The sequence below is a fragment of the Ceraceosorus guamensis genome, assembly GCF_003144195.1.
Source record: "Ceraceosorus guamensis strain MCA 4658 unplaced genomic scaffold IE81scaffold_102, whole genome shotgun sequence".
Lineage (NCBI taxonomy): Eukaryota > Fungi > Basidiomycota > Exobasidiomycetes > Ceraceosorales > Ceraceosoraceae > Ceraceosorus > Ceraceosorus guamensis.
In genome coordinates, this window is record NW_020290097.1 from 81 (window position 1) to 12286 (window position 12206).

At 55.8% G+C, this 12206-nt stretch overlaps 3 protein-coding genes across 3 annotated transcripts; 1 reads left to right on the plus strand and 2 right to left on the minus strand.

Moving 5' to 3' along the window:
• Window positions 1–1306: 1306 nt before the first annotated feature.
• IE81DRAFT_272513 (hypothetical protein) lies at window positions 1307–3450 on the minus strand (the record flags this gene model as incomplete). Its single annotated transcript, XM_025511422.1, has 5 exons — window positions 1307–2540; window positions 2614–2700; window positions 2769–2846; window positions 2911–3087; window positions 3248–3450. Coding segments are annotated over 5 exons (1779 nt in total), but the record flags the coding sequence as incomplete, so codon positions are not given.
• A 4913-nt stretch (window positions 3451–8363) lies between these two features.
• On the plus strand, window positions 8364–10256 carry IE81DRAFT_13714 (hypothetical protein). The gene is made up of 3 exons (XM_025510316.1): window positions 8364–9234; window positions 9316–9387; window positions 9452–10256. Exons 1-3 carry the CDS (start codon window positions 8667–8669, stop codon window positions 9766–9768), a joined length of 957 nt encoding a protein of 318 aa, XP_025366813.1. The 5' UTR covers window positions 8364–8666; the 3' UTR covers window positions 9769–10256.
• A 4-nt stretch (window positions 10257–10260) lies between these two features.
• IE81DRAFT_326307 (hypothetical protein) lies at window positions 10261–12031 on the minus strand. Its single transcript, XM_025514785.1, has 5 exons — window positions 11785–12031; window positions 11241–11598; window positions 11033–11152; window positions 10768–10953; window positions 10261–10659 (listed from the first exon to the last, which is right to left on the minus strand). Exons 1-5 carry the CDS (start codon window positions 11830–11832, stop codon window positions 10313–10315), a joined length of 1059 nt encoding a protein of 352 aa, XP_025366814.1. The 5' UTR covers window positions 11833–12031; the 3' UTR covers window positions 10261–10312.
• Window positions 12032–12206: the final 175 nt, after the last annotated feature.

The window sequence follows — 12206 nt, forward strand, 5'->3', positions numbered from 1 at the left end:
CTTCCTTTTCGGCTTCCTTTTCACTGTCTTGCTTGACCTGCAAGGCCAGATGCTCCAGAGCAGCACCTCCAGCAGCGGCAGCGGCAGCCTTGTCAGCTTCCTCCTTGGCGCGCAGCTCGGCTTCCGCCTTATCATGGTCCCTCGCATGTTTTTCGTCGCGCTCGGCTTGGGCCGCCTTGGCAGCCTCCTGTTGCTCGTGCTCTTCGACAAGCTCGTGAAGAGTAGCCGAGCCAGCTGCAGCTGCAGCCGCAGTCTGCGCCGCTTCTTTAGAAGCCTTCTTGCTCTCCGATCGCTTCAACTTCGAGTTTCTGCGTTCCAGTTCTTTTGACTCTCTGGCCTGCTGTTCCGCAGCTTCCCGCTCTTGTCGCTGTCGCAGTCTGTCAGCCCCTGCTGCCTCTTCAGCACGTTGCTGATCAGTCTTGAGCTTCTCAGCACGCGCTTGGGTCTCTGCAGCAGCTTGCTGCGCGGCGAGGAGGCGCTTGTTAGCAAGAGCTTGGGTCTCTTCAGCAGCCTTGCGCTGCGCTTCCCGCTTCAAACGCTTCTGCTCTTCCTTTTCGGCTTTCTCAGCAGCTTTACGTGCCTTTTTGTCCTGTTTCGTCGATGCCTTGTCGCTAGTGACGGATTTAGCAATGCCGGCAGCGCCCACTCCCAAAGCGCCGGTGACAGCCGCATCTACAGCAAGAGCTTGGGAAGCTGTTGAGCCGCTCTGTGCGGTGCTTTCTGCAGACGCATCTACGACTTGAGTGGATCCCTTGCCTGCGATGCTAGAGACTGGGGGTGCCGCGAGCACAGCCGGGGCTGTCGACGGCTCTGACGCCGGCTCTGCATCTCCACTGGAAAGCGCAGAAAGGATCTCTGCGTCCAAGGTTTCGCCCCCTCCAATGGGCGGGGCGGCGAGAATGGGAGGCGCATTCACAGGCTCATTTGGAGAGCGGTTGTTTTGAGAAAGGGCAGGCTCGCTCGCGCTCGCAGTGGCCTTCTCATTGCTGCTCTTCTTCGGCGAGAACCAAGTCCTGGGTATTGCGGCAGGCACAGTCGTGGGAGACGGGGCATGAGCAGATGGTGCTGCATCATCTTGCGATTGGCTGCTTGCTTGGCCACCTTGCGTGTCAAACTGCGGAGTGAGTGGTGTTTGCGGGCGGTACCAATGGAAGGGGCTAGGTGCGCGGCCTGGGAACGGCGTCTCGATGCGAGGCGGGAGGTCACCCTCATTCTCGTCTCCGATGGTGTAAGCAGCAGCGCCCTCAGCGCCTTCAGAGTCGTACAAATTTCTGCGCGACTTGTTGAACCTGCTGCTACCGAACTCTCCATATTCGTCGTCGTCAAATTCCGAGCCGTCCCACAATTCGCCCGCAATGCCAGTGTCGCGTGCAACTCGCTCGCCCGCTCCAGTGACACCAAATGAATGTCCGATAGAGGCGAGGACGACGTCAGAGTCGGCAGTTGGAGCATCCAGAATCTTGAGCTCCGCAGGGGAGAACCATCGCGGCACCAAGTAGTAGCGGAAAGGAATCAGTAAAATGATGATTACTGGGAATCCGATGGCGGCAATGGTCTGACTGATGGCGAATGTCATGGCGAAGAATAGCCACTGAATAGCGACGAACAGGAAGATTTTAGACTTGCGGACCTTTAGGAGGGGATCCTTGGGATCCGCCATAGCGTCATCTCTGAAAAGTGCCAATGTTCGGGTGGTGATGATGTTATCCTCTATGGATGCCCATCCCACCAGAATGAAGATGCCGGCAAAGACGGCGCGCGGCATCGTTCCCAGGGCCACAAGGAGTGGGCGCGTAGCTGTTCCGACTGTGAGCAAGCCCACTATCAAGTGTGAGACGCGCTGCTCGACGACGCGCGTATTCACAATCGTAGCAGGGGCTCGGCGCTGCCTTGACGTGGCTTTAGGGTCCTTCTCCTCATTCTCAGCGGCAGCATCGGGATCCACTTGCTTGTAGACGGAGAGCGAGTCGGTGTGCCATGGGCATTGTGGCACAAGACCATTTGGCGCTGGCAAACCTAGAAAGCCAGAGACGAGGGTGGTGACGCCGAGAAGGAAGAAGTCCCAGTGAAACCCTGCTGGCCGTTTGAGAGGAAATTGTCTACCTTGTGCCATAATGGAGGATACGTTGTGATCGAACCAGAAAAGAAGGAAGATGCCAAATCCAAAGCCGGCTCCCACGAATACCCACCGAAGCTCGATGTTCCAGAAGTCGATGAACCAAGATCTGTCCAGCGTCGGGAAGAAGCTTTTTGTGATTGGCAGACGCTCAAGTGGAACGCGCCTAAGACTATTCTCCGGAAAGTGAGTGAATCCTGTCCAGACCAAGCAGCCAGCAGCGAAAGCGAAAGCGCCGACAAAAGAGCGAAGCTTGAAGGGCAGTGCAGAGGTGTTGGCCACCTTGCTGACGAGGTAGACAGAGATCACGAAAAGCATGGCCACCACGACGCTCAGCCAGCCAGTCGCGTTGTCGAGCGGAGCTGGCTCGAATTCCAAAATCAAGATCTCGATCCCCTTTTGAATGTACACGATTCCGACATAGCTACAGGTCGCAAAAGGCAGACACGATGAGCAGAGCGTTCAACACTCCTGCTTTGAATTTGATTGTGACTTACAATCCAAAAGTAGACGAGGTCATGTCGGTGATGAAGCGCGAGAAGTCGCATAGATTAAACACAGCGGCAATGAAGTGGAACCCAGCCCTGCGATCGTTAAGTTGAAGTTTGAGTGTCTGAGGACCGCGTGGGTACAGACGCGGCCGCCCACTCACGCCCAAATGAATGCCCAAGCCTGTACTCGCAGGTAGTCTAGCTGACTAAGACCATAGTGGCCAACGACGATGGTGTATCTGCGGAGAGCGCGCCTATCAGTGTTCATCTCACGCGCTGATGAGCCATCAAGCTGCGACTTACTGTGTATAGCACACCAAATTTGTAAGACCAGTGAAGCCAACAATGGTCAGTGGCTGAGCTGAAAAGATCGAGAATACGACGAGAGGCAAGGCGGTGACGATGATGACTTCGTTGATACCGTAAGCGCCATTGGTGCGGTGGGTGAGATCGAGGAGATAGGCTATCGCAGGCATTAAGCTAGAAGGCGCGTGGAGAGCAGAGATCAGGGTCAGTGAAGCCGAACCTCGGATGCTGCCGTGGCGACTAGCACGATACGTCATCCAGGTCACTTAATTTCCTGACCAACACTTATTGTGCGACCAGAGCCGGGCGGATGGACGCGCATGTATGCACTTACTTGATGAAATACAGCCTTGGAATGCTCTGAAGGATGGTCCACCAATTCTTGGGAAGGAAGGCCGAGGTCCAGTCCGAAGCGTAGAAGGGCAGCCTACGCCTCACATCGTAGTACATCCCTCTGAATGGCATGAACTCGTACAGCCAAGACCTCTCGCCCCACGCCCTGTCACCAGGAAAGCAGGGGAAAGAGGATTGCACACCAGCATGATCGGCGGGATGTTCTTGGGGCGCCTGTCGAGGTCGTCCCCCCTGGGCAGCAGCTGAAGCGCTATAATTGCCATCGAACGGTTTCAGGTTGTATGCTCTCTTTCCATTTTTTGCGGAAGCTGCTACTTCTTCGTCAGAGTGGCCCGCAGTCCTAGAATCGTTCGGCGAGTCTCCACGACCCAACGTGCTGCTTCCCACTAGGCCTTGCACAGGCGCGCGTTGTCGAAGGGTAGACTCATTTTGACTTGGCGAGGCATGCGGAGAAGGGTCGGCGGCGGGCGCCTCCAAGTCTGCAGGTGCCGACATCCTCCTGGCCCCTACGCTACCTATTTCTGACAATTCCAGAGGGCGAGGTGAAGCTACAAAGCGAGAAGGGCGTCAACGAATGGCAAAAGGAAGGATGTGGACAGGTCAGAGGGTAACGAACCCCGCTTTTGTCGGAAGAATGACCCGGGGCGCAGTCTTGTGTAACCCGTAGTCGTGAGTCTACCTATCCACGATTGTGATCGAGTCCATCCGCAAAGCCCGGCGTATAGTGACCGACGGAGCTGGCGCGAGACCCACGCAGCCACACAGCACGCGCGCGTCTCCGCTGTGATGAGGTGAGCCGATCGAGCGACGCTGCTGTTCAGCCAGCCTTTGCGGGTAGGCAACGCGGGCAGCTAAGCAGTGTGAGTCGAGTTGTAATTGGCGCGTCAATATAGCCAAGCGCGTCGATCATGCCGCACAATAATAAGAAGAAGGTCGTCATGCAGGGTTCACCCGCAAGCGGCGTGCGCAAAGCGATTCGTGATTATATCCACCATTCAGATTCGTGATTGAAGATTGAAGCTCACGCGGGGCGTGTACGCTTACCTGTGGGGTGGGCCTTCCTTACAGAAGCCCCCACACGCCGCATCGCATCCAAGCGCCATATTACAGCACTGCGATCTATCCAGGAAGCTTTGTCCACGAGTCAGATCTCGACACCGCGCTCATAGTTCATGGGTTCAGCAAAAGTCCCATTGCACGTAGACAACGCTTTTCGGAGTATCAATGTGAGACGCAGTGACCACCCGGGATACAGCCACTGAACACAGGCAACTTGCACCCGGCTGCTGCATACAAATCTACGGTGCCCTGGTCCCACGCGAATCGCTTCCACAGCTCAGCTTCACCAGGCCCACCTCCCTGCTTGCGGCCAAGAAGATCAGCGTCGTGCCCGCTTGCTGACCGGATCTTGATCTTGCGAGCCTCGAGAGTTCTTTTGTGCAGGTTGCTACATTGGTCGCCTTTCTTCTCACTTGTCGGATCGCTGACGTTGGGCTGCAGTGGGAACGGGTCGACCTGTTGAAGGTCTCTTCTTCGTCGTTGAGCCCGGCTAGGCTTCTTGCTAGCTTCGTTCATCTCGCGGCTTTGCAATGGCACGTCCAGGGCAGGCTGACCACCGTGCCCGCGCTCGTACAGGCGCAAGGCGCGCGTTCCGAGCACGTCGACGAAGCTCTGAAACACGGAGCGCGGAGTCTGCGGCTCGTGGTGCTCGACGCTGATGAAACCGCTGCGCTCGTCGACTACCGCATTCTCTAGACTGCGATCTTCGAGAAACTCGTCCACCGCTTCACCGCCCTCTGAGAGTTCGAGCGGGTGTCTTCGTGCAGGTGGAGCCTTTAGCAAGAGCTCGACATTGCCCTTTGCCTCGAGAAGGGATTCGGGCTCAACAACGAGCGTCTGCGCCCGAGACTCTAGGCTTGCGCTTGACGGAACCTGCTGCGATCGAGCTGCTAGCTTTCGAGACTTTGCGCTCTTTTGCCAACGCCGCTTTTGCCCTTTGCCGCCTGCTTTTGGCGCCCTCTTTCCCACTGCATCGACCTGGCCGATCGCCCTCGGCTGGCCGTCGCGCGGCAGGAATTGGTTCGTAGGTGCAACTGGAGCTGGAGAGGCGGGCAAGGATCGCGGCAGCAGAGGGGACGGGCCAGGACTCGGCAACTGATAAGCAGGCAGGTGAGCGGACGCGCGATGATGAGCGAGTCAGCCCAAGAATTCGGACGGCAAGCACCTTGCCAAGGTAGCCTCCTATGACTCACGACGCTCGGGAGATTGAGCAGAGGTGCCATTTTGAATCGATAATGCAGGTTTAGGCGTTTGATCGGCTGGGGCGTTCGTCAAGAATCGAAGTGGATGGATGATTGTGGGTCCGTCCAGCGGGGATGGCTTGCAGATCACTTTGCTCGTTGGGACTCAACGCTAGACGAGCTGAGACAGGCAGCGGTAGCGCACTCAAGGGCGCTTCGAATCAAGAGCAGGGTCCAGCAGAGGAAAATGCCGTGTCCTGCACGACGGATGGATGAGAGCAAGCTTCCTCCAGGAAAGTCTGCAAAGCTTGGACTGGAAAGGGGGGACGCGAAGACCGGCTTCGCGCGTTGAATGTGGTTCGCAGCGTGTCCAGGGGTGCTTGGATGAGCACGATACGTTGACCCAGCTTTTTCATTTCTGCTTTTCTAGCTTCCTTGCAGCCACGATCCCCTGCTGCGCCTGGATGCCTCGAAGGTCCTCTTTCGCGCACTCATTTCAAGTGGTGATCAGGACTTTGCAAAGGCGTCAAATGCGCCGCCCTGCTCCACCTCATACGCCCTGACTCGAGCGCCGACGGCCGCAAGCGCAAGTCTGCCCCCTCCCACGCCTCGCTATGTCACGACTCGGCGATTTGGCGTAGGAAGACGACGCTTCCGCGCCGGGTATGCGCGCCCTTGATCAGCACTACTGTGACGACGAATGAGGACCTTCACGGCTCAAAGAGGCAGGCATTATAGCGCCTAGCTATGTTCGTTGGGGAGGCATTCATTCTGACTGCGACAAGACGGGTCTCCTTTGAAACTTTGACATCAGTACCATAACATCATGCTGCGCCGCAAGGGAACCGACAGGCAACGTCGAAGAGGTGCTTATTGGCAGTCATTGCAACGATTTTCGGCTTGACTTTGCATTTTTTTAATTTTGTTTTATTTTTATGTTTTTTTTTAGTTCGCATCTGCGCAGCGTCCTGCGCTGCCAGGTTGAGAAAGAAAAAAGAAGAAGACAGCGAGTTGTTTCTCTCTCAACCACACCCAGGGTGAGACTTTCCAACGTCCAATGCTCTGCGCACGGGCATGTCATCAGCAGCACTCCACGCAGCAAGGCAAACCCTAATTTGTTATTAGCCCTACCCTGTGGCCAGCAGAGTGTATGGCTCGAAAGCCGAGCGGGTTCACGATCAGGCACCAGTAGCATGCCTCTTTCGCCCGCGCGCACGAAATGGATCTTGCTGGTGCGCACCAACTCGGCCATCTTCTCGGATTCCGAAAAGATAAAAATGATCGTATATGTACATTCAAATTAGATAGTCACGAGTCCTTGCGCATTAGATTGCACGCCCTCCGCAGACTTCTGTTCGAAGCGCCCAACGGCTTGTTAGAGAAGTCGGCTCTGGATGGATTCACGAATACGCAGATGAGCACTGGCCAGGCTTTTTTGCGCCGCCATTTACAGACTCTCACAACGCCCGGGAACGACAAATCGAGCTGTGCAAGAATATCGCGGTGCACTTGCGCATCACGGACGGCAAGGCGCCTTTGCCGACCAAGACCTTGGAAAGTAGCCTCAGACGAGCCAAAGGCGACCCGCAACTCGACATTTGCACAGCCAAGCCGTTCCGTTCACACTTGCTTACTTAGCTGCGTGTACAGGTCAGCGGCGTGGGGCTGATTCGATCATTGAGCGCCGGGTATAATTACACTTGGCTCACCCCGACCTCAACGTATGCTCTCTCCACGGTCGTCTCGACTGCCTGGCTAATGCCTACCGAAGTCAAGTAGGATGAGCAGTCAAGACCGCTCTAAATATTCGCCAAGCTAAACGAGACTGCCATCGGCTTTGCCTCGTTCTTCGAAAGATATTGCTGTCCTGGCTGCGTCCGTCGTTTCAGTGATGTTGTCGCGCAAATTGCGCGGTGATGCCTAACTCACTTATTCTGAACCTCGGAAAGTCGGTGGAGAACGATGCAAGCTGTAGCGCAGCTTTCGGGCGACGAGAATCGTCAGTGATAGACGAGTGCTGAGTATGCCTATCCACCTGACGACACGGGGGCCACCAGAAAGACCCATGGAGCTACAAACGAGTTACGCCAAGCATCGGGCGACGGACCTTGGCGTAAGGCACCCTTCCGACATCCTCTGTACAGGCGGCAAAGGTGAAGGAGAAGGCGTGTCGGTCACGTGACTGACTGTGCGCGCGTCCCTACATGTACAAGTGAGACCCTACCATAGAGCTGAGCAAACGAAGACCTTTACCAACACTATCGCGTGACTTACAAGGCGCGCACGAATTCTTTCGCAGCAAATGTGGGCAGAGACCTTCGCACCTTGGCGACGGCTCAATCACCGCGACAATTTCACGTCTATATGCTGGACGGACTTCGCTGCCCTGAGTCATTTGCAGACCTGTGAAGCCGCGGGTACGACGATCCTGCAGTGCTGAAGAAGGCCGCCGTCAGAATGAGTCATTAATTTGCGCCTTCCGTCGCTGCTGCACTATACTCTGATCACCACGCCCATCGTACTCTGCCGCGACCGATTCTCGGGGCCGAGGGCCGGCCTTGCCTGGAAGTCTTCAGCAAGCGCAAATGTCGCTCTGGTCAAAGTTTACAAGAGGAAAGCGCTCGCAACTTTGGCTGCGCATCAGAGGTCGTCGTGTGGTCACAATCGGCTTGCGATTGAAATGATGACCTTGTCCCACAGGTTTGCGCCCCTTCGCTGCTTCAGTTCAAGCGGATGCCTTTTCTGCTGGGGTGCTGCTCCATTTGGCATGCCCTCCAGTTGCTCAGAACGGCACGCGGTCATAAATGCTGTGCTGCGCACCGAACTCCCTTCGGTCTCACAGACAATGATCAATATATTGCGTTCAGCCCGCTCCAAACTGGCCCTCGTTTCGAGGCCAAACTTGCAGCCATGCAAGCAACACTACGAGCTCCGAAGATCGCGTGCTCGCCGCTCTCAGACAGACTTTGAGCGAAATTGCCATCCAGCACCTTGCTCGGCATAGCCCAAAGATCTCACCTCCTCACCTATAAAGATTGCCTGCCTCACGCTCCTTGGTAAGCCTGTTCCCCCAGCTCTCACACGGCGCCTCCTCTTCCCTCCCTCCTTTGCACAACCCACCGCCCACCTTCTGATTGAAGCTTACTCATATTCACTATCATGTTGAAGCGCATCAATCTTTCGGCTGCTTACGTGCTGCTCAGCACTATCGCGCTCAGCGCTCTCGCCTCGCCCACCGACGCCCTCGGTCCAAGGAGGGAAAATTTCGGAGGTGGCTGGAACGGTCACGTCAATGTGATCAAGGGCAGTGACAGCCCTATTGAGAGGCGTGTCTCGCCTGCTACCGCACTCCAAAGCAGGGACGGCATGTATGGCGGTGGGCAACGCTGGCACGTAAATGGAGTCAAGACCAATGACAGTCCCAACCAGAGGCGTGCTACTTATGGTGGTAGCGATGGGGACAACAATAATCTTGAAACTGAAGGACGTCCCCACAGACGTTCAGACGCTGCCGTTGAGAACGTGCAAAACGGTTCGCTGCCTCGTTTCAACAAGAGAACGGACGAAGTTCCGCAGAAGGCTGGTCAAGGAGAAGACCCGGATTCCACCGAAGACGATGATCTCGATCTCTCTCAAAACCTGGCGTACAACCAAACTCATGTTGTGCGCAAGGGGCCGGAGGGCGAGCCTCAAAATCAGAGAGGCACCCTCGGCTCGAGCATCAATGGTAAGAGTCTGGTGTGAAGACTCTCGAACTCTGCACGGCCTGCATGCTAATGTGTCATCTTGCCATGCAATCTCTCTCTAGGTTTCCTTCACGGCTTCGGCACTGGTCTCGGCGCTGGCAGCGGTATCAACTGGCAGCGCGGAGCTGTTGGCGGTAAGTCAGACGAGGAGCATGATGAGGCACTCGGTGTTGACATTCCATCTCCGTCCACCATCAGGTGGTTGGAACGCCGGCATCGAGAAGTCTGGTGTTGGCTTTGGCGGCGGCTACACCCTCACGCCGCACAATTTCACCTTTGGGCAGGGAAGCCGTTTCGGGCCCATCAGCATCAACATTAGCTGTAAGTGGGCCGAAGAACATCACAATTTTTCCCCACTCTCTCGCGAGGTGAATGAGGCTGACGCTCGGCGCGCAATGTGCCGGCCTGCTTGCAGTCAACATCACCGACGCCGGCGACATTCAGCTGCACTTCGATACCACTTCTCATGCTCCTCTCGTCTGCAAGAGCAGAGTTGCCCAACCCAACAACGGTGATACCAAGCAGCCAGAGGTGGTCACCAAGACGGAAACCGGGAACGAGACTCCCGGCCGTCGCGATGCCGGGACCGGCGACGAAGCTCCTTTGGCTCTTCCTCTCGCCTCCACTTCTTACGACTGCCTCGTCGCTCAACACAAGTACGACGGTGGACCAGAGAAGCAGCTACAGAAGGACGAGCAGCCTGAAAAGACGAAAACGACGACTCCAAGTGATGAGCCGCAACCGACCGACGACCACTGAGATCGAGAGCTCTCGGCCCTGGCTTGCGTGCATCAAACAGATGACATCGAGATAGTATCCGACCTTCACGTTCAGGTAGACTTCTCGATTTGTCTCTGAAAATTGTCCCATGTCATAGTCTGTGAAAGTTTCGTCAGCTCCATCCGCCGCCGTTGTTCCGATCACGGGCGACCGTTTGCCTGTACCTTACGCTCTTTTCTCATCCTTTTGCACAAGCAATGGACACTGCGCCTCAACAGCGACCGCGCTACAAAGAATAAGGTGTCCATTGTCTTTTTATCTGAACGAGCGGTGAGCGTATCAGAGGGGCCACCACGTCTGCTGCAGAGCTTCATTTTCTGTTCGCGGATCAGGAAGGTCCAGTCCGCCACCGCGAACGATCATAGCGCCTTGAACGCGGGCGTCCTTGGGTGTCCACCTGATTGGTGAGCCCTGCTCGTTGAGCTGACTCAGCTGATCTGCCGTGCGTGCGTCTGGCGTGTGGGTGGCTTGCAAACTCGACAGCGGCGCGCTTAGCGCTTTCAAAAGTGTCTCTCCTGCGCCCATCTCGGATTCGATGAACGACAGCGGCAGGTAGGAGAAGGCTTTCATAAACAGACGCGTCGACAAAGGCGAGGATCGGGCCAGACCTGTGGATGGGACAAAGCCTGTCGAGGAAAGAAAAAGAAGGAAAGAGCGGGGCGCAGAGATGATAGCATGAACACAGGGCTCTGCACGAGGCTGGCAGAGACTTTGGGATGCTCTTGGCTGCTCACCAGGCTGGACGATCACAAGCTCGGGAGCGACAGCGTCGCCGCCTTTCAAGGTCAGCTGCTCTTCCAGTTGCTCAGCCAATTTGCGTGCGCCAAGGATCTGGATGAACTTGCTTGCGCTGTAACACGCCCGGCCAGTCCAGCCTTCAGGACCGGATTTGGTGAGGTCAAAAAGACTTTCGAGCGTCGCTGAACATGGAGAGGCAATATGGGTGCGATCCCGATGAATCAGGATGATCATGCGCTCGAAATGAGACCCGCAACTTACATGGGTCTGCTCGTCGGTGCAGTGAAGAGTTCGTGAATACGATACGAGGCGCTCGATCATCCGGAATGTATGCTCGCTCAAGCAGGAGCGGCAACAAAGGCTGAAGGAAAAGCAAATGCGCTAAGAGTGACAGAAAGGACAAATTCATCGTCGGAACGCTTCACATTGGCTTCAGGCCATGCGCATCCCATCTAAACAGCACACTTACCTATGTGGTTGACAGCCAAACATTTGTCAACTTCTCGCTCGCCCTCATCGTCATGACTTTTCACTGACTCCCTCTTCGCCGGCCAGATCGCCGCATTGAAGAAGAAGGTGGAGATGCTCCAATGCTTTGCTTTGACTTCATCCGCCAAGAACGCGCCTGCGCTCTTTGTCGCTGCCAGATCGTCAAGATCTAGTGACCTGTACTCGAGCTTTGAAGCGGTGTCAGCGCTGCATAAAGATGACAGCCTGTCCACACCCGTGGATGATGCGGAGCTTGCACGACCAAATAGGATCAAGTGGTAGGGAGGAGGCAAAGAGGCGGGAGCTCGCTGCAATAGCTGATGTAATGTTTGGAATCCCTGATGGATGGAAATGGACAAAGAGCGATGATGGATGCGAAGGTTAGTCTCAATGATGAAAACGCAACAGGTCTACACCATGTCTAGTTCCATGCTTCGCCCACTCCTCGTTTCGCTTCGTCATCTTCCCCGCCTCAAATCTCCCTCTCCATTCTCTTTTGCAGTGTGACCACAGGCCAGACGCACCAACCCAGAGTGACCGCCCGTAGCTACGATCAACGTGTGCCTAGCCATCCCTTTTGTGTGATCTTTGAAGCGCTCGGATCACAACTCTTGAGTCGCACCAGTTGCGCGCCCCAAAGCTCGTCACAACTGCCTGGATTCAATGGCGCCTTTTGCTGATTTCGCGATCGCTTTCAATCGCCCGTCTTTACCAATCTTGACGCGCACGTAATGCGATGCGTTATCGACAGCCGCAGGTAGCATGGGAGTGACGGTTGTGTGAAGACAAGACTTGCAGATCTGCGCTTCGTGCTCAGCGCCGTTTCCAGACGGATGTTATCAGTGCACAGGGTCCGCCAAGCGAAAAGGACAAGAATGCTCTCGAATCGTTGGAGAAACACCTACTATAGGATGCATTTCCTTTCGTGCCTACGTTTGCGCCCTCA